Source organism: Sturnira hondurensis, unplaced genomic scaffold, assembly GCF_014824575.4.
Source record: "Sturnira hondurensis isolate 20B ecotype Veracruz unplaced genomic scaffold, ASM1482457v3 Scaffold0019006, whole genome shotgun sequence".
In the NCBI taxonomy this organism is placed as follows: Eukaryota; Metazoa; Chordata; class Mammalia; order Chiroptera; family Phyllostomidae; genus Sturnira; species Sturnira hondurensis.
Window position 1 is genome coordinate 13,214,624 of NW_028091637.1, and position 27,587 is coordinate 13,242,210.

General features: G+C 47.2%; 1 protein-coding gene across 2 annotated transcripts in view; it reads left to right on the plus strand.

Moving 5' to 3' along the window:
• Window positions 1-27,587, plus strand: part of ITGA9 (integrin subunit alpha 9) — a 309,655-nt gene that overhangs the window by 15,958 nt on the left and 266,110 nt on the right. For both annotated transcript variants that reach the window (XM_037070767.1, XM_037070768.1), the window contains exons 2-4: window positions 1,402-1,529; window positions 2,788-2,894; window positions 15,596-15,719. In XM_037070767.1, coding sequence (XP_036926662.1) covers window positions 1,402-1,529; window positions 2,788-2,894; window positions 15,596-15,719 — 359 coding nt within the window. The remainder of the gene's footprint in view (window positions 1-1,401; window positions 1,530-2,787; window positions 2,895-15,595; window positions 15,720-27,587) is intronic.

Below are 27,587 nucleotides of genomic sequence, written 5' to 3' on the forward strand. Positions count from 1 at the left end.
TCTTTCTTCTTGGCCTGACTTGTCTGTTCCTCCAGTCGGGAAGTGCCCTGCTGGGGGCGGCCCCTCCCCAGGGCAGATTTCCCGTTCGAGACGAAGCATGGGGAGCTCCGATCCTTGCCCAGTCTGTGTGTGAGCGATTCCGTCTCTGGTTTGCGTCGTGCGGGAGGACGCATTTATAATTCTCTGCTACTGCTGCATCCTTCCTTTAAATGTGCATCTTATGTGCGGTGGGGAGGAAGAGAGGACGCCAGAAGAGAAACGCCATCTCCAAATTTCTCATTCATTCCCTTCATTATTTTTGAAGCCTGATACACCCAGGAGAGTACCCGTATCATATGAACCATAACCTGATGAATTATCCCAAATTTGTGTAGACACTGCTTGGGCTGAAATGAACATGATAAGTACACAGGAAGCCCTGTCTCCCTAACCACCACCCTCCTGACCCTTCCCTGAGGTAACCAGTATCCTGACCTCTAACCCCACAGTTACACTTTCGCTGCTTTGACCTTCAGATCAGCGGGATCAGACAGTGAGTATGCTATTGTCCCTGACGTCTTTCCCTCAGTGTTTCATGAATGAGGTTCGTCCATGCGGTTCTGGCTGACTGACATTCACTGGTTTTCACTGCTGTGTAGAATTCTATTGTATTTCTATGCCAGAATGTACTTACCCATTCTTGCATTGGTGGACCTTTGGTTTTCTTTGTTTTAGGCCATTGCATATTCAGTCATGAACATTTTTGTATGTGTTGCCTGGGAGGCATGTGTACGCATTTCTGTTGAGTATGTTCCTAGAAATGGAATGACTAGATCATGGGGTGGACACATGTCCAGTTTTGTTAGAAACTATTGAATCAGTCACGGAGGTGGTGGTCACAGTTTACACTCCCACCAGCCATGTCGTGGGGGTTTGCATTGCTCCATGTCCTTGTCAACACTTGGAATTTTCTGTCTTTTTGGTTTTAGCCTTCTGGTAGGTGAGAAGTGGCATGCCATTTGTGTTTCTCTGATAACTAACATAGTCGAGCACCTTTTCTTATGTTTACTGGCCATTGGTTATCATCTTTCATCAAGTATCTGTTGAAGTCTTTGACCCATTATGGTGTTGGTGACCTGTATTTTCCTTATCGATTTGTAGGAGTTCCTGATAGATTCTGGATAATCACTGTTGGTGGGTTGTGTGTGTTTCCAACAAACGTAAGCTTCAAGTCTGTCTGGAGGAAATCTGACAGGTTCGCTGTCGGAGCCCCTCCCCAGGCCCCTCAGGGCAGTACAGTGCTGGGGTAGGTTTCCCAGTGAGCCTCAGGCAGCCTGCCCGTGGCTGGGTGAGGAGCGAACCATCAGCCTCCCCTTTCCTGGTACTAGGTTGCGACAGATGCCCTTTCTTCTTGCCCTGCAGGGTCCTTGTGGGTGCACCGAAGGCAGACTCCAAGTACAGCACATCTGTGAAGTCCCCTGGGGCTGTGTTTAAGTGCCGAATCCACACCAACCCTGACCGGAGATGCACCGAACTGGACATGGCTCGAGGTGGGTGGACGTTCCTGCCGAAGTACACATGGACTCTGGACCCTCAGGCTTTCCTCTTGCTCCTCAGGGTGGCCTGGCCTCCCTCCCTCCTCCCCTCCATCTCTCCCTTCTTTCTACCCAACCATCATGCAGTGAGGACCTGTTACTTACTAAGCACTAGAATATACCGGTGGATAAAACAAAGATCTTGCCATCCTCGCAAATTAGTGGGCAAAAGAGACATTAAAAAACAAATAATGGAGAGCAAGAAGACCAGGAGGAAGGTGGGTATTCAATCTACACATATTGGAAGGATGCATAGTAGTTAGCCGGCAGGCAAGGAGGCACAACCTCTAAGCAGAGGAGCGCGTGTGCCACGGTCAAGTACATAGCGAGGGGGGAGTGGCCGGAGTGGTGAGCAGGACAGAGTGGAGGCAGAGGACTCAGCAAGGTCGGCGGTGGGGGCGGTGCTGATCACACAGGGCCCACCAGGCTGGGGACAGGTGTGAGGAGTTCACTCCGTGTGTGAAGGGGGAGGCCCCTCAATCAATTTGAGGCTTTATATTTTCCGTAGGGAAAGATTTGATCCATGGATGCATTAAAAGGCTCGCTTTGATCCCGTGGAAAATACGTCGTCTTTGGAATCAGGCGGTCCGCCGGGGTTCAGAGCCCAGCTCTGCCCCCTCCTGGTGGGACTTGCTGGGAATGCCCCATGGCCTCTTTGTCCTCGGTCTCCTCCTCTAACAGCAGGACGAAGACGCCTACCTCACCGCAGTCCCTTGAGAAGGTTAAGTGGGGTATATAGAGGAGAATGTACAGAACTGTGCTGGGCACAGAGCAGGTCCTCAGTACGTAGGAGTTACGTCTTCACCATCACGTCAGCTCCTCACTTCCTCCAGAGTTCCATCAAGCGCATCTAATTATTATTATTTTTAGATGAACTGCTGTGATTTTTCTTAGAAAAGGAGAGGTGCCCACAGTATTCTCAAGTGCTCCTCCTAATAACTGGGGGGCAACCTGTTTATTGCTGATGCATAACAAGTTAGGGAGCTTGCTTCAGAACGTAGGCTGATACACAGCTGCCATCATCCAGAAAGTCTTGCTAGGGAAAAAGTATCGGCTGAATTAAACAGCATACACAGCGATAGAGTTGACTGCACACTTCATTTCCTCTAGAGCTGGTTCCGAACACTTGGGCTGTAGACCACCCTTCAAAAAGCAGCCAGAAGAACATTGTTCCTTAACCCGTGACTTTTTTCCCCCTCTCTTTTCCCTCCAGGGAAGACTCGGGGAATGTCCTGTGGAAAAACCTGCCGGGAAGACCGGGATGATGAGTGGATGGGGGTGAGCCTGGCCCGGCAGCCCAAGGCCGATGGCCGGGTGCTGGTAAGGCCTCCTGGGGGTGCTTCAGGGAGGGGGTGGCACTCTGAGAAGGAGCGACTTTGATCTCTTAGGAAAGCTGGATAGCGTGGTGACAAGGGCATGGCTTTGAGGTTGCCTGTTCTGGACTACTGCTTGGAAAAATAACTAACCTTTTTATTTTCTTCATTGGTCAGACGTTAATAATGTCTGTCCCAGGGTGCGGAGATGTGGCTATTGAAACACGATCAACTAAATGTACGGGGGAAAAGCACTTTGTAAATCTTGTTTATTACATAAATGTGTGTGCTTTACGTTGAAGTACAATTTCTGTAAAATGCACAGATCTTCAGATTACGGTTTGGGTTTCGACAATTGTGTGCACCCGTGTAACACCCCGCCCCCCGCACCCCAGGACACAGCCTGCTCCCATCATTCCAACAAGCCCTTTTATGTTTCTTTCTAGTCAATTCCTCCCGCCCTGAGGCAACCGCTGCTGGAAACTGTGGTTCCGTGGGTTACTTTTGCTTTTTCTAGGACTTTACATAAATGGAATCCCATAGTATGTAAGGCTCCTTTCACTCAAAATAATACTTTTGAGATTAATCCATGTCGTGTGTTTCAGTGGTTTATTCTTCTTTATTCCTGTATGATACTCTGTTTTATGAAACGCGTGTCATTTTTGAATAGTCATTCTTATGTGACTCCCAAAACACATAGAATGTCTTCTGATCCATTAGGTATTTTGAGATGCACGGGGTGGGTCTTTGCCCCAGAGACTCGTGATATCCCAGAGCTGTGCTGTCCAATACAGTAGCTGCCGGCCCTGTGTCGTTATTTAAGTTCAAGTCGATCTGAATTAAAAACTCAGTTCTTTAGGCACCCTAGCCATGTTGCGAGTGGTCAGTGCCTGCCTATGGCTGCTGGCTACTCTACCGCATGACACAGAATATTTTCAGCACTGCACAAAGCTTTATCGCAACCAACAACAACAAAGGGATTTCTAACTGCCTCAGTGGTTTCTTCCATTTTTTCCCCTTTTTCTTACACTTTTCCATTGCGGCTTAACACCAAAGTACTCAACATGCACAACTTCAAGCGAACAGCTTGGTGGATTTCTGCATGTTTCTATATGCGTGTATCTCTGCTACTAACACTCCAGAATGTTCCTTTGCGCCCCTCCCCACTGATGTAAACAGTAGGCCTTTTCCTGCCATTGGCTTTTCTTGGGTGATGATTTTTGTTGTAAAAGTATAAGATCAAGATGGGAAAGTAATACTAGCCACCGTTTATTGAGGGCTGCCTTTGGGCCACGCACCGTAAAGCTGCGGGTTTGCCTGCATTTTACCCCAGGGGACAGAGGTTCTTCTCAAGGACGTAGGAATCCTGTCTCTGTCCCCTCCTGGGGGGGTGGCCCAGTTTTGTGTTAACCTTCTCCATGGGAGGCCGGTCACCAGAATTCCGCCTGCCTTCTCAGCACAAGTGACTCATCTCCTGCCATCAGTCCCTCTTGGGAGGGGTGCAGCAGCTGGAGGCTGTCACCCATGCTATGAGATCTCCCCACTGGAAAGCTCTGTGGGTCCTGCCGAGGGCCCCCAGCCCCGCTGTATGTCTTGGTTTTGTGTTCTTTAATCACTGTCTCAAGCTGCCCTGGACCCTCTCCCAGCCTCTACATTCCTCCAGCTGTAGTGGCCTGACCCCAGTTAGACAACTCGGTCTCAGAAGGGCAGAAAGCTTATCGCCTTCCTCTGGAAAGGAGGGAAGAATCTGATCCATCAAATGTCAGGGTGGCTGGAGGTTGAGGTTCCAGACAGAGAAGGCAGTTGGCCTGATGGCCCACAACACATGACACACCGGAGAGCCTGGTGCCCACAGCCACAGGTTGCTTCTGTGACAACGCTTCCCCCCGCCATGGAGGGATGAGCTCCATGCGGCCGAGCGCTTGCTTCCAGAGGNTGTTAACCTTCTCCATGGGAGGCCGGTCACCAGAATTCCGCCTGCCTTCTCAGCACAAGTGACTCATCTCCTGCCATCAGTCCCTCTTGGGAGGGGTGCAGCAGCTGGAGGCTGTCACCCATGCTATGAGATCTCCCCACTGGAAAGCTCTGTGGGTCCTGCCGAGGGTCCCCAACCCCGCTGTTTGTCTCGGTTTTGTGTTCTTTAATCACTGTCTCAAGCTGCCCTGGACCCTCTCCCAGCCTCTACATTCCTCCAGCTGTAGTGGCCTGACCCCGGTTAGACAACTCGGTCTCAGAAGGGCAGAAAGCTTATCGCCTTCCTCTGGAAAGGAGGGAAGAATCTGATCCATCAAATGTCAGGGTGGCTGGAGGTTGCGGTTCCAGACAGAGAAGGCAGTTGGCCTGATGGCCCACAACACATGACACACCGGAGAGCCTGGTGCCCACAGCCACAGGTTGCTTCTGTGACAACGCTTCCTCCCCCCATGGAGGGATGAGCTCCATGCGGCCGAGCGCTTGCTTCCAGAGGGGTCTGTGTTACTGTACAGGAAGGGGCCACCTCTAGGGGCCATCTCTAGGGACATGAACCCCAGTGAAGATCACAGGGATGATTCAGCAAAGGAGGTGGTGAAAGCCGAGCTGGGCATCTGTGCTCACTTGTGCTGTGAGAATCTTGTTCTAATTCATTGCATGCAGAGCTGCTTGTCTCATGTTTTGCACAGTGACTGCACCACCCATTCCATAAGCCTCTGTATGCTGGGGCTGGCGATGGGGCGGGGGGCTTCCAATGGCAGCCATTTTCCTTGTGGCTTTTTGGGGGGGGGGTAAAAAACAAAAGGCCTTGGTTGGTGTAGCTCAGTGGATTGAGCACAGGCCTGCGAACCAGAGGATCGCAGTTTGATTCCCAGTCAGGGCACATGCCTGGGTTGCAGGCCAGTTCCCAGCAGGAGATGCACAAGAGGCAGCCATATTAATACTTTTCTCCCTCTCCCCTTCCCCTCTAAAGATAAATAAATAAAATAAATAACTAAATACAAACATAAAACGTACCCTCTTATCCGTGTGCAAGCGCACAGCATGTTAGTGTTACCTGCACGCACATCGCTGTACAAAAGACCTCCAGCACTCTCATCTTCTGTAACTGAAACTCTGACTATCAAATAACTCCCCCTGCCCCCAATCCCAGGCCCTAGCGACCACCAGTCTTCTTGCTGTTTGGAAGAGTTTGACTATTTTAGAAAACTCATGTGAATGGGATCATGCAGTATTTATCTCTTTGTGACTGGCTTTATTTCACTTAGCACAATGTCCTCGAGGTTCATCCATACTGTGGCATAGGATAGGATCTCCTTCTTATTTTAGGGCTGAATAATATTTCCTTGTTTATATACACCTCATTTATCTTTTTAAAAAATCGTTTTTGAAGATTTTATTTGTTTTGAAATTATATTTTATTATGCTTTTGTAGATGTCCTGATTTTCCCCCTTTGCCCCACCCAGCACCCCCACTCCCTCAGGCAATCCCCCCACCATTGTTCATGTCCATGGTCATGCGTATAAGTTCTTTGGCCGCTCCATTTCCTATACCGTACTTCGCATCTCCATGACTGTTTTGTAACTACCTATTTTTACTCCCTTTTTTAAACCAGTAGTTTATTAATTATGCTATTACCCTTGTCCCAGTTTTTCCCCCTTTGCCCCCCTCTACCTGGAACCCCACTTCCCTCCAGCAGTCCTCCCCCTTAGTTCCTGTCCATGGGTCATGTGTGTAAGTTCTTTGGCTTCTCCGTTTCCTGTGCTATTCTTGACCTCCCCCTATCTGTTTTGTTCCTACCAATTACGCTTCTTAATCCCTGCACCATTTCCTCTTTCTCCCTCTTCCGCTGCCCTGCTGATAACTCTTCAAATGATCTCCATATCTATGATTCTGTTCCTGTTCTAGTTGTTTGCTTAGGGTTTTAAAAAATATTCCATTGTTGATAGTTGTGAATGTGTTGCCTTTTTCATGTTCAGAGTTTAGATCATCATCTTTTCCTTAAACAAGTCCTTTTAACATTTTCTGTAATAATGGCTTGGTGATGATGAACTCCTTTAGCTTTACCTTGTCTGGAAAGCACTTTATCTGTCCTTCCATTCTCAATGATAGCTTTGCTGGATAGAGTCATCTTGGGTGTAGGTCCCTGCTTTTCATCACTTTGAATACTTCTTGCTAGTCCCTTCTTGCCTGCAAAGTTTGTTTTGAGAAATTTGCTGACAGTCTTAGGGGAACTCCTTTGTAGGTAACTCTCTGCCTTTCTCTTCCTGCTTATAAGGTTTTCTCTTTACCTTTAACCTTTGGTGTGCTGATGATGATGTGTCTCAGTGTGGTCCTCTTTGGGTCCAGCTTCTTTGGGACTCTCTGTGCTTCCTGGCTTGTATGTCTATTTCCTTTGCCAGATTAGGGAAGTTTTCTTTCATTGTTTTTTCTAATAAGTTTTTAATTTCTTGCTCGTCCTCTTATCCTTCTGGCATCCCTGAGATTCAGATGTTGGTATGTTTAAAGTTGCACCAGAGGTTCCTAAGCCTATCATTTTTTTAATTCTTTTTTCTTCCTGCTATTCCGATTGAATGCTTTTTCCTTCCTTGTGTTCCAAATCATTGCTTTGATTCTTGGCTTCACCCTCTCCACTATTGGTTACCTGAAGATTTTTCTTTATTTCACTTAGTGTGACCTCCATTTCTTCCTTTATTATTATTATTATTTGCTGTACTCAAAGAATTCTCTGAATATCCTGATAACCGGTGCTTTGCTATATAGATCCTTGCTTTTCATGACTTTGAATACTTCTTGCCAATCCCTTCTAGCCTAGAAAGTTTCTTTTGAGAAATCAGCTGACAATCTTATGGGAACTACCCTGTAGGTAACTAACTTCTTTCTTTTGCTGTTTTTATGATTTCTCTTTCTCTTTAACCTGTGGCATTTTAATTATGATGTGTCTTGATGTGGTCCTCTTTGGGTCCAACTTGTTTGGGACTCTGTGCTTCCTGGACTTGCATGTCTATTTCCTTCACCAAATTAGGAAAGTTTTCTTTCACTGTTTTTTCCAAATAGATTTATAGTTTCTTGCTTTTTCTTTTCTCCTTCTGGTACTCCTATGATGTGAATGGTGGACCTCCTGAAGTTGTCCTAGAGGCTACTTGTACATATTGTCCTCACTTTTTTGGATTCTTTTTTCTTCTTTTTGTCCTGATTGGTGGTGGTTTTTTGGTTTCCTTATATTCCAAATCATTGATTTGATTCTTGGCTTCATCCACTCTACTGTTGTTTCCCTGTAAATGGTTCTTTATTCCAATTAGTGTATCCTTCATTTCTGACTGGATTTTTTCTATGCTGTTGAGGTCCTCACTGAGTTCCCTAAGCATCTTTACAACCAGTGTTTTTAACTCTGCATCTGCTGGATCACTTATCCCCATTTTGCTTAGCTCTTTTTCTGGAGTTTTGATCTGTTCTTTTATTTGGGCCATGTTTCTTTGTCTCCTCATTTTGGCAGCCTCCCTGTGTTTGCTTCTATGTATTAGGTAGAGCTTCTTTGACTCTGTGTCTTGCTATTTGTGGGCTAATGTAGCGGGTGTCCTGTAGGATCCAGTGGCATAGCCTCCCCTATCAGCCAAGCTGGGTACTTGAGGTGTGCCCTTCATGTGGGCTAAGTACACCCTCCTCTCGTAGTTGAGCCTTGGTTGCTGTTGGCAGATCAATGGGAAGGCTTTACCCATGCCAGTCAGCTGCAGAGACTGGCTGTGACCACTGACCATCATTGTCCACCCTCTGTGGGGGATCAGCTGTGTAGGGGCAGGGTGGTGATGCTCTGATGTGGTCTGTAGCTGTCCACTGGGTGTGCTGGCCCTGGGGTTTCCTAGGTGGTGCAGGACAAGGTCAGCCCCGACCTGTGTTTTGCCTGGGCCACCCTGCCTGAGCTCTAAAGCAATCTGAGATGGTTGCTACTTGTGCTGGACTTAGAGATTCCCAAGCAAAGCCAAGCTGTGAATCTAGGCTGGCGGCTGCTAGTGCCAGGTCTGGGGCTCACTGAGGCCAGCTGCTGCTTATTTGAGAGGATTTAGGAAGTTGTGAAGCGTGAGCCAAGACCAGCCATTGATATGGAAAAGCGGGTTGGGTGGGCCTGTAAGTTGGGTGGGCAGAGTCTCGGGGGGTCTCTAAGGTGGCTCAAACTATGTTAGCCAGGTTGATAGAGTCTCAGATCTGGCACCAGCTTGCCGGCTCTGTGGGGTGAGGGTTTAGAAGAAGGACAATGGCCTCTGCCTGCATTGAAGCCAGACATTTCAGTTTCTCCCAGTTTGCCACTGGTGCCTTTCAAGCTGCCACCCTGGTGCTCAGAGGAGTGAGCCTGAGTAGGTGAGTCTGTGTGTGGGTTCTTTAAGAGGAACTGCTTGGAGTTCCAGAAGTTTCTGCCACTGACCCAGTCCCCCTGGTTTTTGTAGCCAGAAGTTGTGGGGACTTATCTTCCTGGCTCTGGAACCCTGGGCTGGGGGGCCTGTGTGGGACTGGGACTCCTCGCTCCCTAGATATCCCTCCCAAATTTTTACCCACCATACACGGGTGTGAGACCAGCCTGTTTGGCATCTGCACCCCTCCTACCTGTCTGGATGGATGTAGTTCTTTGAATTCTCTAGTTGTCAGACTTCCATTCAACTAAATTTCTGATGGTTCTGAGTGGTGGTGGTTCTATATTTTAGTTGCAATTTTGATGTGGTTGTGTGAAGAGGTGAGCCATGTCTGCCTGTGGTGCCATCTTGACCAAAAGTCTACGTACCACATTTTCTTTGTCCACTCATCCACTGACGGACCTTTGGGTTTCTTCTATCTCTTAGTTTTTGTGAGTAATGCTGCCATGAACATGGCTGTGCAGGCATCTCTTCAGTATTGTTTTTCAGTTGTTTTGGGTCTGTACCCAGAAGGGAATTGTTGAATTAAATGGTAATTCTACTTTTAATTCTTTAAGGAAACACCATATTCTTTCCCACAGTGGTTGTATCATTTTTACATTTTGCACAAAGAAGGGTTTCAATTTCTTCATATCGCCAACACTCGTTTTTTTTCCTTTTTAAAAAAATATTGGCTATCTTCGTGGGTGTGAGGTGGTATCTCATAGAACTTTGATTTGCATTTCCCTAATGATTAGTGACGTTGAGTATCTTCCCATGTGCTTGTTGCCCATTTGTATAGCTTCTTTGGAGAAATGTTTGTTCGCTTCCTTTGCCCATCGTCAAATTCGATTGTTCCTGCTCTTGAATTGTCCTTGTGCCTTTTGTGCATCATATGGTCTTGCTCAGTCAGACTTGTCGTAAGTCCCCTCTGTTCCTACCCTGCTTCGTCCTCCCTGGAGAGGACATGAAACCTGTCATTGGTGACAGTGCTGCCTGGAACAAGCTTAACATCTTTTGTGTCATTAGACGCCCAGTATTAGGTGGTTATCTTATATTTATCATTTATTGTAGGTATATGTGTCTTTTTTTATGGAAACCACTAGTGGACAGAGACCAGCTCTTCTACCCCTTTCACTCTGAATGCTTAGAGAAGCTCTCTCAGTGGAGCAGTGTCTGAAAGTGTGTTTGGGTAATACCACAGTGGTCCTATCGTTTTTACATTCTGCACAGAGGAGGGTTGCAGTTTCTTCACATCGCCAACACTTGTTTCTAAAACAATTAGAAACCAAATCAGTTGCCATCTCTTCTTGGCGGCTGATTCTAGGTGGTTGCTCGAAGTCCAAGGCCAAATGCTCCGAAATGACCCTTAGAAATAGTGACAACAAGGTACACGGAGTGGCGACCTAATCCATGTTTACAATTTGGAGACCTCTTCTCCATTCGCTTTTTCTGTCGTGTCTCAAATCTGCCTGTCAAAGGTTTCTTGGAGGCAAGTATTTCTCCCCCAGATGGGAAGATGTGTTTTAGTCAAACACGTGTCGAGGACTCTGGTGGTGCTTGGGGGTGGGGCCATGATGCGTGTAGTCCCAGGGAGCATAGTACTGGATTCTAAGGTTGGGTTGGAGGAGGGAGAGGTGAGGTGGCCTTTTAAAAAGTGGCTTCTGGTGCTGATTTTAAAGTAAAGAAGAGATGGAGCATTTGAAAACTGCAACAGGAGGTCCAGTGTGTCAGTGAAAAATGGCATTTTCCGACCCATGGAACTACCCTCCCTGGTCAGACCCGGGTGGTTGGGTTGGGCTGGCGGGCTGACCGTGGCTTAGATCTGCCGGTCGCAGCTCACAGGTGTTGTGGAACCTTCCAGTTTTTCCCCAGGGGATGAAAGATACCAGATGGGAACACAGAATGGGCAGTAGAGGTGAGCCCCTTCCCACACTCTCACCCTGTACCCCACACCCCGGCGTGCAGGCGGCAGGGTGAGAGCCCGGGGAGGAAGTCACCTTCTGCCACAACCACCCAGCACACGCGGCACAGACACTGACGCTTCTCTTGGACCTGGGAGGGCAACTCAGACTGTTCGAGTCTGGCTTCTGCTTTTCATTAGTCTCCAAGGCCCAGACAACAAACATGGGAGCGTCTAGGTTGTTTCTGGGTGGGAGCAGGGTTCTCGGCTCTATCGCTTTGCCATTTCCTTTCCAAACATCAGGGCCGTCCCTATCTATCTATCCACCATGTGTCATCTGTCCAGGTTTTTTTTTTTTCAAAGCCACAGGGTGCACTTTTGCATTTACTTCTGTTGCTCTGCTTCCTGATTTTTTTTTTTAAGGGAACTTTTTATTGAGCTCTAACACACATGCAGGAAAGCGCACACCTGGATGGATTTTCACTTAGTGAACATCCTCGGAAGGGCTTTCCCAGCATCCCAGAAGCCCCTTCCCTGGGCCTCCAATGCCACTTCCTCTTCCCTCAGAGTGGAGCAAGGGAAATGTCTGGGGGGGGGGTCTGTGATGTCATGATCCCCTGAGCCCCTCCACATGTTCTTGGTGGTCTGGGGGAGACCTGAGGGCCTGGTAAAAGCTCTGGCCATCTGTGTATGACAAATGCATGTGTAAGAGGCTGGGTGTGGTGACTTACGTGCCTTCGTGGCTGAGCCACCCAGAGAAGCCAGGTGTCCCCTACCCACCCCTGCTCCAAGGACATGCCGTTAAAAAAGACCTTTGAATTAAATTGTTCCTTTTCCTCTTTTGGGAGGAAAACCCACCTTTATCATTTGAAATACATCAGATTCTAAGATTTGGGGTGGTGCCAGCTCCTCCTCCCCTTTGTTATGATTATTTGGGCTCTGAATTTGATCAAGTCTTGCTGTTTCCAGAAAACGCTCTCTTTTGCCTGTTCGCCCCCCTCTGCCCCTACATCCCTCACAGCAGCGCTCATCTGGAGAGATTGATGGAGTTAGTAATGCTTGGGAGACGATCCCCAGGAACTTTTTAAAATGTTGGGGTCAGACTGACGTGTGTATATGTAATGATAATCAGGGCTAAACAGTCTTTTCTTTTTATAATTTGTATTCAGAGGCACTTTGCCCGCGTGCACACTGCCTTCGAACCTTTGCTGCCTGACCTCACAGAACACCATAATTTTACTTTAGCTCACTGTGAAAGGCAATGTTTACATCTTCTAGGAATTTTCTAAGATAGCTGTTTAAACAGTTTACAGCACTTAAAAAAAAACATGAGGAGACAATAAACTAGACGTTAACTGCGGCAAGTCCTTTCTGATGGGAGCCACAGTAAACATCCACCTCTTTTTACGGCCCCTCCAACCCAGAAATACAATAAAGGCTTTGCTTAAGCCCATAAACTAGAGTAAAATTGATTTACCAGCTAATTAGATCATAACAAGTTATTCAAGTGTGCAGGCCATGAGAATGGAGTCAGAACAAAAATTTAAAAAAAAAACCAATTAGCGGAATGCAGTGGTGACCGGCTTAGTGATACGTTTTTATAGCTCCTTGCCCCGTGTAGTTTCAGTCAGCTGAGAAATGCGCTTCAAGGACAGAACAGTACCATGTGGGGAAATGAGAGAGGTTTGTAGTGCGAGGCGTAACGAGATCGTTTTACACAGGTTCACGCCACGGGGCAGGAGGCAATATGTGGGCCCACTCGGGCATCCAGTCATCCCGAGGGTGCTGCCCCTGCCTTTGGGCTAAGGGATGAAGGGCAGAGAGGCTGGCTAGCTGGCACCGAGGTTTCGTAGAGTGACCTCTGGGGTAATAGGCTTCAGAAAGCCCCCTTCCTGCTTGGTGGTCTGCACATTCCGTCTGACCCCAGAGTGGTTATTCAGGGGTCTCGGGGCCCGTGGAGAAGGCTGTCAGGACAACAGCCCCCTGGGGAGCTTGGGTGGCATCTCAGGTGGGAATTGGGAGTTTTAAGGTAGAAAACCCTTTCTAGGGAGACCAGGAAGGCCCTGAAACGGTGGGTTCCAATCCTGTTAGCGGCACTTACTGATTCTGGGATTTAGGCGAAGCGCTCGGTGCCACTCTGGGGGCTCGTGTGGACAAGGGGAAATGTAGGGACTCCTCTGCCCACCTTCCGGGTTGCAGAAGTCAGATGGGGACCATCTAAATATAATGAGTAGCCTGTAGTGTGTTTGAAGAACAAGAAACTAAAAACTCTGATTATATTTTTGAAAGGTTTTTAAAATTTTATTTTAAGAGGGGAAGGGAGAGAGAAAAAGAGGGAGAGAAACATCAATGTGTGGCTGCCCTTCACGCACCCGCTACTGGGGAACCTGACCCACAACCCAGGCCTGTGCCCAGACTGAGAATCGAACTTTTGACCCTTTGGTTTGCAGTTTGGCGCTCAATCCACTAGGCCACAGCAGCCAGGGCAAAGCTCTGATTATTTTAAAGTGCAACTGTTAAGCAAAGGCACCTGCTGAAGTGGTAGCAGAAGCGAGTGGTGAATGCTCATGCGAAAGGGGCTGAGAACAGCGCATGTCCTCTGAGTGAGCACGGGGGCTCCTCATCAGCCTTGTGGGAATTCGGGTGCGCAGATGCGCATGTGGACCTGGAGTACGCAGTTTCATCTGAGTGTGAGGCTGGGTCTCTTTTGGGGTGTGCGGGCCCAGTGTCTGTGGGTCGGAGCTGAGCAGAATGCCTGTCTGTCTTTGCTGGCCTCATCTCCACACACATACTGAGCTGTGGCCCACCTCGGGGCCCTCTGCCCTGAACCTTTCCTTAGATCTTCTCTCAGCTGCTCCCTCACCCTCTCGAGGTCTCTGCTCAGATGTCACCTCCTCAGAGACTCTCCTTGGCCATTGTCAAAACCAGCTACTTCTTGGCATGAGGGAACTTCCTGCTGAGATGTTCTGTATCTTGCTGAGGGTCTGGTTACATGAACAGGTGCTCCTTGTCGCAGCCTATTCAGTGGTACATTTGACATTTGTGCACTTTGCTCTACGTTTCCTTCCGAAAAAGCCCCATCAGCAAGCATTTGCCTGCGTTCATGATATGCCTGCTGAAGTGCTTCTTCTGTAGGTAAAAAGCAGTCAGATGTGGGCAACTTCATATGGTCCAACCCACTGCTTCGCCACTGGGGCCCACTGGGGGCTGGCAAGAAGTGCAGACTCTCAGGGTGCTCCAGACCTGCCGACCCAGGGTCTCGGGTGTGGGGCCCGGCAGCCTGTGTTGACGTAAGGTTTCCAGGTGGCCCTGATGGGTCTCAGGTTTGATGGGGGCCAACTGCTGTCCCATGGCTGAGCACACAGGCGTCGTGAGTGGTGGGTCTGTCCGTGTGGCAGAGGAGCTGCCTTGCGTCCCCTTGGCTGCTTCTCAACATGTTTCCTCGTGAGGCTCCAAGCCTGTCTCCCCCACCAGCCGACCCAAGAGAAGGGTGTGGCTGGTCCTTGCTTCATCCTCGGGGCCTCACACAGAGCCTGGCACACACTAGGTGCTCAGTAAAGACGAGTAAAGACCTGTGAATAAATGCACAGGTGTGCACAGCAGACCTGTCATGGTGTGAAGGCCACTCAGTGGGTGTCGGGTTCCTGTTCACTGGGTTCCGTTCCCTTCCTTTCCCGCTGTCTGCACATCTAGTAAAGCCCATCCGCCCTGCCCCCAGCATGTATCCTGCAGCCATCTGCTCTCACCTTCACTGCCCCCATCTGGTCCACCATCCAGGTGCAGGCCGGCACCATCTCGCTCCTGGGTGTGCACCTGCACTGTTGCCCGCCCACAGCCTCCACACAGTGGTCTTTCCACTGTAAATCAGATCATGCCACTCCCCTGTGCCAGACTCTGCCTCTGCTCCTCACTGCATGTCCACTGACATCAGAGCCACCCCCAAGGTCTGTAAGAACACTGTGGCTTGTCCCCTGTCCCTTCTAACCTCACCTTTGTCTCACCATCATCCCAGACCAGCCCTACCATCCTCTTATTGCACCTCCAAACCCTCCTCACATGCCTCCTTTGCACACGGCAATCTTTCCTCCTGACCCTCTTTTCCTTGTACATTCAGTGTGGTCGGCTCTCTCTCATCCTTTGGCCTTTCCTGACCTCCTGACCTCCGGATGAAAACCGGCCCCCTACCCACCAGAGCCCAGCACCAGCTACAGTCGTCACTTGTCCATGTACTTGTTTATTGTCCACTCCCAGTGGCCTCCCAGGGGCTTGTTCTTGTTCATGCAGTTGGCTGATGCCCGGAGCAGCACCTGGTCCCGGGTGGGTCCGGGTGGGAGAGAAGACGGCCTCCCGGTCCCTCTGCTCCCGCAGAACCACCTGGCCTGCTGGGGTGTGGTTTGCTCCCTCCTGGGACCTCCGGTTCCTGCTCTGAACCCCTCTCTGCCTTTTAGGCCTGTGCACACCGCTGGAAGAACATCTACTATGAAACCGACCACATCCTGCCCCACGGCTTCTGTTACGTCATCCCGTCCAACCTCCAGGCCAAAGGCCGGATGCTGATCCCTTGCTATGAAGGTGAGTGTTCTCGAGTCTCCCTCGCCCTCTACCCACGTTGTGCTCCAAACAACCCCCACCTGTCTCCATTGCCCCCAGCTTCTGGGCTATAACAGGAGGGCAGCACTGTGTCCCCAGAGGGCCTCTTGGTGCTGAGGTCCTGCCCGGGTGACGAGCTGGGTGAGAAGAGGGCAGCAGTTCTGGGCCCTGCCCACCCTCACCCGTCTCTGCCCCGGAGCCTCTGGTGCTTTCCAAGCTTCATGAAGTCTCTGAGACCGACCTTGACCCAGCCTCAGCCAGGCTGTCACGTAGAAGAACTCTTGGTTTCCTGGTACTTCCTGATGCTGTGCAACCTTGGGGAACTTACTTTCTCTCTCTGGGCCTCAGTTTCCTCACCTGAAAATCCAGAGGTTGGCTCATAGGGTCTCCATAGTCCCGTGTAGCTCCCAGGTGGACATGAGCCTCCTGACATAGCTCCTGGGCACACCTGTGGACAAATATCCCGAGGCAGGGGCCAGAGAAGTCCTAGGATGCAGTTTTGACAACGTGGGAAGTCTGACCATCCTTCTCTGGTCCGTGCACCCTGTCAGGTGCCTGAGAATTGGGTGCACCCTCAGCAGAATTGTAAGAGCTCCTCCCCAGGGGGCTTTTGGGATCTTGGAAGGAAAATGTGTTTTCTCAGGCTCCCTGCTCAGAACCTTCAAACAGCAGGGCCCTGGGGACCACTGAGCCAGTCATTAGCTCCGTTGAATTTGGCATTAGGGATTGAGAACATGCTGTCATTTTCTTCAGCTTTATTTCTTGTACGCTCAGGTTTTCTCAGCTGAGCTCTGAGTGAGCTAGAGCCTGTGTCCTCTCTGAGAGCTGGCCATTCAGATTCTAATTCTCCCCCTAGTTCATTTGTGCGGACGAAGCCTTGACTCGCCTGTGTCCACATTTCCTGTGGGCCTCCCTAGGTTTTCCCAAACTCTATGGCCATCAAAGAGGGTTCTGAGAAATGCCATCTGGACCCAAGCGCTTTCCTGCCTCCCAGGGGACCCTCCAGGCCCTGAAGGGGTCTCAGGCGGCTGCAGCAGGGTGTTCTGTGGCAGGGCTCTGCAGGGGAGCTGGCCGGGTCCCGCAGGGGCCAGACTCTCTGGTCCCCAAGGATGTCTTTCTCCCCCAGTGTCAGCATTCGATCAGCTGTGGCCGGGCCACGTGGGGAAATGGGGTTCCGGCCTTGTCTGTCTCTGCACTGGCCTCGTTAGAAGAAAAGCTTTATCTGAAAAAGAAAAGCTTTATCTGAAAAAGAAAAGCTTTATCTGAAAAACGGGGGATGATACTGCAGCTCCTCAGAGGGAGAGGCAGGTAGTGTAAATACACAAATAACAGGCCAGGACTGTGTTCCAGGAACTAAGGGAGAGCCTGCGGGAACCTGTCAGGCCGTGGGACGGGGAGGGGGTCCATAGGGGTCTGAGGCAGAGATTATTGGACCCAAACTAGTTACGTGATAGGGCTAGCACTTCGGTTTTCTCAGAAGACGTGCTGCTGTCCTGGTGGTCCCCCCATGTCCCTCTGGGTCCCACCATCGGCATCAGAAAGCCAAGGCCCCTGAAAGAGACCACCAGGGCCAATGTCCCTGTGAACCCACAGCCATGGCTCGCACCTGTACATGACCTGTTATTAGCACCCGTGGGGTCAGGAACAGGCCAGTGTTGGTCTGGGGACCACACCTTCTCTCTTTTGGTCTTTACCAGCCCCCTGAAAAATAGGGATTTTTTTCACTTGAGTTTGAATGTGGGCAATTTATTTTGGAAGTTATGGAAGAAGACACTGATTGGGGTGTAAAAAGTGAGAACAGGAAGGGAAGGCAGTGGTTGGGGATGTGACCCACAAGTCACCACTGTGGGCCAGGGAGACCCAGTGGCCAGGGAGCACTGTGGCCAGCAGAGAACACCCCTCCGAACTATCCCACCCGAGGGCCGAGGAGCCGGGGTCTGGGCATTCTGCTCTCCCCGTGTGTGGGCAGGGAGACCCCAGGCAAAGGGCTGGCATGTGGCAGTGGGAAGGGCTGGGGGGTGGGGGTGGAGCCCCCACGGGTGGACTTCTGGGTAGCCTTCCTCCAGTTACACGTGAGGAAGCTGAGACTCAGTGGTTTAAGTACATTGCCAAAGGTCACTCGTACAGTAAATTGTGGAGCTGAGTTGAATTTTGCCTCTGTCTGACCTCAGAAAGCTTTTTGTGCCCTGGTGGTTAGTGGTTTCTGTTTGCGTTTTGGACTTTTCGTTTAGATGAGAATTGAGTCAGTCAGCCAACAGCCCTCACAGAACGGAGAGAGGGAGGGTGACTGAACTGTCCCAAAGGTACAATCTCAAGGTGAAGGGAACGTGAATGCCGCGGGTGACGGCGCTCCCGAAAGCCCTGCTTGCTCTCCCTGGGTCTTTGCCACTGGTGGCTCTGGTGAGGTGCTAGGCAGGGACGTGGAAGCCTGTGTGAGCCGTGGAGAGCAGAGGGTCTGCCCAGGTGTCCCTCGTTCACAAGAGTGTGTGAGCTCCGCGCCGAGGCCTTAAGATGCGTTGTGTTTCCCACCCCCCTTTGAATGCCCGGACTGTGCCATAAAATGGGCAGCAGTAGCTCCCTGGTCTTGGAAGAGAGACATGGAGAATCAGCCTGAACTGAACCTGTGGCCAGAAGCCAACTGGATCAGCCAAACCCGAGATGATCTGTAGACGTATGAGTGAGAATGAGTGCTTTCTATTGTTTGCGGGGAGAGTTCATGGTCCTTACGCAGTGAGAGCTGACTGACGTCTCAGGAACTGACATTCCTCTTAACAGTGGCGGTGGGGTGGGCTCGGGCCTCCAGGATTGCCTTCGATCTTCCTTGACTTAATGATGGTCAAACGGAGGCAACAGAGAATTTAGCAAAATGGTCGGGCCCTCACCCAATTCTCTTTCCCTACAATCTCTTTCTCTCTCTCTCTCTCTCTCTCTCTCACACACACACATACACATACACACTCACACTGACACACACTCACTTCTGTATGCCAACTCATTCTTTGACCCAGGGAGCAGTAAAGGGGCTGGGGAGGAGAGTGTTGGGGTATACAAGCAGCCCCTTAGACCAATAGGGGACTGAAGAGAACATTTCTGTGGATCTTGGTCCTGGGAAAGGTGGGGGGCGGGCGGGCTGTTACAGAGGCTCAGTCTTCTCTGGAAGACTGGAGCAGCAGGGTAGGGGATGTAGGCCTCAGCTAGGGCTCTTGTCTGTACTCTGTTGGCTTTGGGGATCTCTGCCTCCCTTTTTTGTGGTCTAAACTAAACCTAGTTTGGCTCTGAAGGCAACCACTATTTCCTTTTAATGTGGAAAACTTCAGTGACGCAAGCTCTTTATTCACTGGGTGGGGGATCACGTTTTAATGAAGCACAACGGAAGTATTTTCAAGTTTGACAAGACCTTTCAGATGCCACCCAGGCCCGCCTGTCTTTGTTGTGATCTAGAGATGGGTGTGGCTTCCTCAAGGCCAAGTTTTTCTTTCCACTCTGTTACTCATACACCCTACAATGGAGAGCAGCATGGTGGCTGAGAGCACAGGCTTTGGACAGACTGCTGGAGTTCAAGGCCTGGCTCCACCACTTGTTAATGGTGTGACTTCAGAGGAGGTATTTAATGTCCTTGTGCCTAGTCACCCTCGAGGGGCTTGAAGAGGATTGAGTTAATAATATTTGTTAGGTCTTAGAACAGGGCCTAGCGTGTATATACTGATATGCTCATATACCATATTACCTGCTAATATTATGTACCACGAAAGTGGTTTTTAATCACCGTGGGGTGTCTAATTTGCCTACCAGGAGGAGAGCTCACTTAGCTTACTAAGTACCTGTTAGACACTGTGCTAAGTGGCTGACAGATAAAAACGAAGTGACACGGTCTCAGTTGTTGTTTCCCATCTACAGCAGAGAACAGAGAGGGAGCACAATGTTCCAAAAGTGGGATGGAGAACTCCATGCCAGTGTATACTGCTCGGTACCTCTCCCCAAGGGCCCACGCTGCATCCAAGTTCAAGGTGGTATTAGGGCAGAATTATTTTGTTTTACAACTGGAAAAACTGAGATGTGTGTAGAGTCTGCTGTCTGTGGGGGCCCATGGAGGAGGAGGAATGGTGGGAATCCGTAGTTGGTTGTGGCAGAGGGTGCAGGGCAGGGGAGGGAGGAGTGCACTTCTGTGGAATAGCGGAAAGACCGTGGAAGGGGGTGGGATGGTTCTTCAGACGTGCTCTTCCACACTTCTGTCTTCTGTAACGGCGCCATCGAATTGATTGGGTTGGCCAGAAAGTCCGTTTAGTTTCTCCATAAAATAAAAGACACATTTTGCATTTTCACCAATAACTTTATTGATTCGGATATTTTGAGTATGTCAGCTGTCTCCCATGTGCTATAATGCTGATTGTTCTCAATGTGTTGATTTGATTGCTGTCCACTTGAACCGGTCTGCCCAACCGTGGAGCATTGTCCAGTGAGAAATCTCTAGCATAAAACTTTGCAAACCACTTTTGACACATTCGATCAGTCACAGCACCTTCTCCACACTCTGCACACATTTTTTTTTGCATTTCAGTTGTCTTTTTACCTTTCTTGAAATAATAAAGCAAAATATACCAAAAATGTTGCATATTTTTTTCATCTCCAATATTAAAGTGGCTACACAAAAATTCACCAAATTTGATACATTTTTTTAAAGGCATACTAATTTGACAGCTGTCACAACACAATCTAACAAAACTATTTTGAATGAAGTTAGAGACGATTAAGCGCTACCGGAACCATCTTACGGAAAAAAACAGATGGACTTTCTGGCCAACCCGGTAATTCTCAGGGTTGTTGTGAGGGGTGGATCACGAGAAAACCCAGGCGAAAGTGCTCAGCAAGACCACACGTAGTTCTGTAGCTGTGGCCCATGGTGGGTCCCCGTGAGGGTGAGCCGTGCTCTGCAGACCTGTAGCAAGGTCGGCTTAATGAAGGAATCCTCTAAGTGTGTGGGCACCTGTCCAGGTGTCTTAAGCTTCTGAATTCGTAAAAAACTGGTCTTTGGGGTGTGGCACACGGGCCTTTTTCCTCATGACTTTTCAGGTGCTTCCTGTTTCTGGTTTGGTGGGAAATGCTATCAGAATATCCTGTTTGGAACCGGAAAATGTAGAGGGAATGGGAGACAAGCCAGTGGAGCAGACCCTCAAGTCACAGCATTTAGTTTAGGTTCGACACAAGGACAGCATCATTATTGCCGTGTGTGGTTGGTTTTATGAGACTTCATGGGAAACTGAGAGGTTCAGTGGGACGGGCGTACGGGGAAAACTTTGTAAATCCAAGAGCCAGCACCATAAAATATGAGCTACTGGTAGCCAAGCCATGATATTTTAGGACTCCCAAAAGTTGTCAGTGCATTGAGAAAAATCAAACACAGCGATTTCTTTCATCCTTTGCCCTTGAACCCATTGAGACAGGAAGCCGGAGCTTGGCTGGAGTGGGGCTGTAAACAAGTAATCTTTTTACTGTGGTAGAACAACCTCACTAATATGGAATAATTGGGGAGCAGCTCCGCTACATTAGCAAAACCTGTTCCAGATAAAACACAAAGAAATGCAGCTGGGGTGCCACTGTGTACTCGACCTGATTCCAGAATCTGGCTTCACTGCTTGCTTATTGCTGTGGTTTAACCCGTCGCTCCTGTGCTCTGACTGGGCGTGAGTCTGGGCCAACCCTGAGCCTCAGTGCCCTTAGCTCTAAAGTGGGGGAGATCGAACCCTATGTCAGAGGTATTTGAGGTACATAATGTGCTCTACACAGTTGGTAGCTCAGAGTGAACACTCCATAAATGTGAATTTTCTAATTAACTTCTAAGTACCATAACTGTATTCTCAAACATTCTCAGAAGGTGCCAAACAGATCCTGCTTTAATGAACAGACAGTGGAGGGTAGAAAGCTGGGTATTGCTAAAATGATGTTGAGACCTCTTAAAAAGGTTATCATTTCTTAAATACTTTGAAGATCCTATTTGCATAATTAATTTTCTTGTTAAACTCTCCTTTTGTAGATGATCTAAAGATTAGCTTGTGTCATGTTTAAATGTTGTCTGGTTTGGATTTACTGGGGTTTGAATTTATAAATTTTACTGTGCTTTAAAATGGTCTCATTGATTCCAAAGATTTCTGTATTGCTTTCTCTATTACTAGAGGGTGTCTGGCCTTTTATTCCTAATTCCTTTTGCATCTCCAAAGACAGTAATCATTTCTAGGGAAGGAAATAGATCGCCCATTAAGATGGGAAGTTTTTCTTTCTTTCTTTTTTTTTTTTACCCTCCTTCTAATGTTGGAGGCTAAGGCCCCACAGGGGATAAAAATCAATCAAGAGCCATTTACAAATGAAAAGCAATTGAGGCTTTGTTTTGTTGTGTTTTGTTTTGGAAAGAACCATAAAAGTCTAAGCTGATCCATTTACAAATTGAAGAACAAACCCCCATACATTTTTATTAAATAAAGAACTCTACATTTACATAGGATTTTATGGTTTCCAGAGAGCTTTCCTAAACATGATCTCATTCAAGTAAATACAGCAAATTTTTAAAGAGCACATGCAATTGTCCTGGTGAGCGCTCGCTCCATTCTGACAAGTCCCTGAGACCCTGCCCCTACCAGCTGGCGCATTGTTTGAGGCTCTTCCGGCACCAGTGAGCCCAGGCCCTATTGCAGTCTTTCTTTAAACCCCCTGGAGGAATTCTGGTCAAGCTGGGGTGGTGCCAGAGACACACAGGGAGAAAACCAGTTGTGCGGCTCCTGGGCCAGGCTGGAGGGAAGGCCACCAGCGGCCCAGTGTGGGCATGGCTGAGGGATGCCTTCTTTCCTGTGTCGAGCCCTCCCCCGACACGGCCGAACCCAGCGAATCATTAACCTGGTGAACACCACTAGCCCCACACTATTCCCTTAGACCTCCTCCCTCAACTCACGTACAGTCTGAGGCTCTTTTAGTGGCTAAGACTAATGGGTGGCTGGCAGGTGGTGGGAGGTCTCAGTGTGCCCGGTACTTTTTGCTGGCCTGCCTAAAGGCAACTCCTGGTGGCAGCTTGCATGAGTTTGCAGCCTGGCCTCTCCCATGAATACCTAGGCCTGTCATAGGCAACTCCCAACTACAGATTGCTTTGTAGCTTTTATTAGGTAGCCCCAGGCCAGTCATAGGCAGTGTCTGGCATTGATCTTTACTGGAGCCCCTCCTAAGAGGCCACAGAACCAACATACTTGGTGGCTGGCTACAGGCACAGCAGAGCACCACAGAATTAACTCCATGAGCGCCACGTTCAAAGGATAGTCTCAGCAGGTACCAGACCATGCTGGGGCAAATCCTGTACCGTGGGGGCAGGCCCCCCTCACACTAGCCCATACATTATGGTCATGGCCAGTCCTCACAGAGAGGGTCCATTCCATCTGCTGATGTGCTAACAGGAAAGCTACAACAAGAAGGCCCACACAAGGGACACTCCTGGAGCACCCAGCTGAGGTGGCCAGGGAGACTGTGCCACTAGGCCCCACAGAACATTTACTACATAAGAACACCTTGCCAATACTGAGAGATATAGTGAAGATACCTAATATGTGGAAACAAACACCGAGAAGCAGCCAAAATGGGGAGGCAAAAAACTGTGTCCCAAATTAAAGAACAGAAAAAATCCCCAGAAAAAGGACTAAATGAAATGGAAGCAAGCAATATACCGACACAAAGTTCAAAACACTGGTTTTAAGGCTGCTCAAGGAACTTAGGATTTTAACAAAGGGATAGTCAGCATAAAGAAGGACATAGAAACCATAAAAAATAACATGTCAGAAATCAAGAATATAATAACAAATGAAGAATGCACTAGAGGAGTTTGACAACAGATTAGATGAAGCAGAGGATCAAATCAGCAATTTGGGAGACAAGGTAGGAGAAAACAACCAATCAGAAAAGCAAAAAGAAAAAAAACAAAGATACTTTAAGAGACCCGTGGGACAGCATTAAACATAAGAACATTTGCATCATAAGGGTACCAGGAAGAGAAGAGAGAGAGCAAGGGATTGAGGATGTATTTGAAGAAATGATGACTGAAAACTTTCCTAACCTGGAGAAGGGAATAAATGTACAGGTCCAGGAAGCACAGAGCATCCCAAATAAGAGGAACCCAGAGAGGCTCACTCCAAGACACATTGTCATTAAAATGGTGAAAGTTAAAGACAAAGAATCTTAAAAGCAGTAAAAAAAAAAAAAGTTGCCTACAAGGGAACTTTCATAAGATTCAGCTGATTTCTCAGCAAAAACTTTTCAGAGCAGGAGGGACTGGCATGAAATATTCAGAGTGGTGAAAAGCAAGGGCCTACAATCAACACTACTTTACCCAGTAAGGCTAGCATTTAAACATTAAAGGAACTAGAAAGACCTTTTGAGACGAGAAAAAGCTTCAGGAGTTCACCACCACCAAACCAGCATTACAAGACATGCTAAAGGGCCTTCTTTAAGAAGAAGAAGGGTTTTTTTTTTTAGGAAAAAGCCATAAATATGAATAATAAAATGGCAATAACTATGTACCTATCAGTTACCACTTTAATGTAGATGGATTCAATGCTCCAGTCAAAAGACATATTGTAGCTGAATGGATAAGAAAAGACCCATACATATGCTGTTTACAAGAGACCCACTTCAGATAGAAAAGACCAAATGTACAAGGTTGGAGAAAGATAGTTCATGCAAATGGAAATGAAAAAGAAAAAAAAGCTCAGCAATACTTACATCAGATAAAATAGACTTTAAAACAAAGGCAAAATAGACTTTATGAGACAAAGAAAGACACTACATAATAAGGAATCACTCCAACAAAAGGATAGACCCTTGTAGACATTTACGCACCCAACATAGATGCTCCTGAGTATAGAAAGAAAATATTGGTGGCCTTAAAGGGAGAGATCGACAATAATACAGTCATAGGAGCAGACTTTAACATCCCCTTGACATCGATGGATTGGTCTTCCAGAGAGAAAACCAACAAGGAAACAGTGGCCTTAAATGACATTGGGCCAGAAGGATTTAATTAATATTAATCAGAGCATTTTACCCCAAAGCAGCAGAGTATACGTTCTTTCCAAGTGCACATGCAACGTTTTCTATGATAGACTACATGTTGGTCCACAAAGCAAATCTCAGTAAATTTAAGATTAAAATTATATCAAGCATCTTCAACCACAGTGTTATGAAACTAGGAATCAGTTACAAGAAATGAAAAACACATGGAGGCTAAGTAACCTGCTAATAAACAATGAATGGGTTAACAGTGAGGGCAAGGAAGAAATAAAAGGTATGTTGAGACACAATGAGGACATAACAACCCCAAAGGTATGGAACACAGCAAAAGCAGTCCTAAGAGAGAGATGCATAGCAATAAAGGCTTGTCTCAACAAACAGGAAAAGTCTCAAATAAAAATCCAACCTTATACCTAAAGGAACTAGTGAAAGGACAACAAAGTGGAAGTAAGTGGAGTCTAAAAAATATATACAAAAAATCAATGAAACCTAAATCTGGTTCTTTGAAATGGAAAACAAGGTGGTAAGCATTTAACCAGGTTCATCAAGAAAAGAGAGAGATCCCAAATAAAGTCAGAAGTGAAAGAGAAGTGACAACTGACCACAGAAATACAAAGGATTGTGAGAAAATACTGTGAACAATTATATGCCAACAAATTAGACAATCTGGACAAAATGGATGAACTCCTAGAAGCATACACTCTTCAGAGATTGTATAAAAGAAAATCTGAACAGATTACTACCAATGGCATAGAATTAGTAATAATAATAATAAAAAAACCTCCTAACAAACTACAGTCCTGGACCAGATGGTTTTAAAGGTAAATTTTACCAAATGTTAAGCATTAACACCTATCCTTCTAGAATTATTCCAAAAAAATTGAAGGAGGGAAGGTTCCCAACTTCATTTTATAAGGCAAGTATTCCTCAGGTACATAGATGTAAAAATCCTCAACAAAGTATTAGCTAACCAAATTCAGCGATACATTTAAAAGATCATATATCGTATTCATGTGGGGTTTATTTCTGGAATGCAAAGTTGGTTCAATATCCAAAATCAGTTAATGTGATACACCATGTAAACAAAACGAAGGATGAAACTTATGCGATCATATCAGTAGAGTCAGAAAAGAGCACTTGACAATATCCAGCATTGATTTTTGATAAAAACTCTTAGCAATGTAGCAATAGAGGAAACAAAGGCCGTGTGTGACAAATCCACTGCTAAGATCTCACTCAATGGGGAAAAGCTAAAAGCATTTTTCTTAAGATCATGGATAAGACAAGATTGTGCACTTCCCTCACTTTTATTCACTGTGGCACTGAAAGTCCTAGCCACAACAAGCAGACCAGAAAATGCATCCAAATTTGAAAGGAAGAGGTAAAACTGTCATTTGCAACTGACGTGATATGCTATGTAAAGAACCCTAAAGATTTCACAAAAAAACCCCGCTAGAATGGGTAAATGAACTCAGTAAAGTAGCAGGATACAAAATTAATATTCAGAAGTCACTTGCATTTTTAGACACCAATAATGAACCATCAGAAAGAGAAGTGAAGAAAACAATCCATTTACAGTTGCATAAATAAAATAGCCCTGGCTGCGTGGCTCAGTTGGTTGGAGCACATCCCGTACACCAAAACGTTGCACTTAGATCCCTGGTCAGGGCACGTACCTGGGTTTTGAGTTTGACCCCCCAGTTGGGGAAGCAACCAATTGTGTTTTCTCTCTCTCTAAAAATCAACAAAACGTCCTTGGGTAGGGCTGTAAAGAAATACCTAGGAATCAATGTAACCAAGTAGATTTAAAAAAAAAAAAAAGCCCTGTACTTGGAAAGTTGTAAGATACTGAAGAAAAAAACTGAAGCTATAAATGAGTGGAAGCATATACTGTGTACATGAATAAGAAGAATTAACACTGTTAAAGTGTCCATATTACCCAAAGCAATTTAATGGTTCAGTGCAATTCCTATCAAAATATCAACTGCATTTTTTACGGAACTGGAACAAATCCAGAGATTTATACAGAATCACAAAAGACCCTAAAGAGTCACAACTATCTTGAGATAGAAGAAAAGCCGAAGGTATCACACTACCTAATATCAAACTCTACTATCAAAGCAGCCTGGTATTAGCATAAAAAACAAACATAAGTCAATGGTACAGGATAGAGAGCCCAGAAATAAACCCACATCTGTATGATCAATTAATATGTGACCAAAAAGGCAAGAATATACAGTGGGGTAAAGACCGTTTCTTCAATGAATGGTGTTGGAGAAACTGGAAGATAAATGCAAAAAAACGAAGCTGGACCACCTCCTTACACCATGTACAAAAATCAACTCAAAATGGATTAAATGTAAAATCTGAAGCCATAATATTTCTAGAAAAACATAGGCAATGAACTCTCTAAAATATTAGTAATATTTTTTCTGATATATCTCCCTGGGCAAGGGAAACAAAAGAAAAACAAATGGAACTACATCAAACTAAAGTTTCTTTTTACAGCAAAGGGAACCATCAACAAAACAAAAAGACAACCTACTGAATGGAAGAAGATACTTCCCAATGATATATCTGAAAAGGGATTAATACCAAATTGATAAAGCACTCATATAATGGAACACCAAAAAAGAAAAATCCCCAATCTGATCGAAAAAATGGGCAGAAGACCTAAGTAGACATTTCAGCAAAGAGGACATAGAGATGACCAATAGACATATGAAAAGTTCAATGTCAATGTCACTTAAAGAAATGCCGATTAAGACCACAGTGAGATATCACCTTACACCTGTCAAAATGACTGTCATC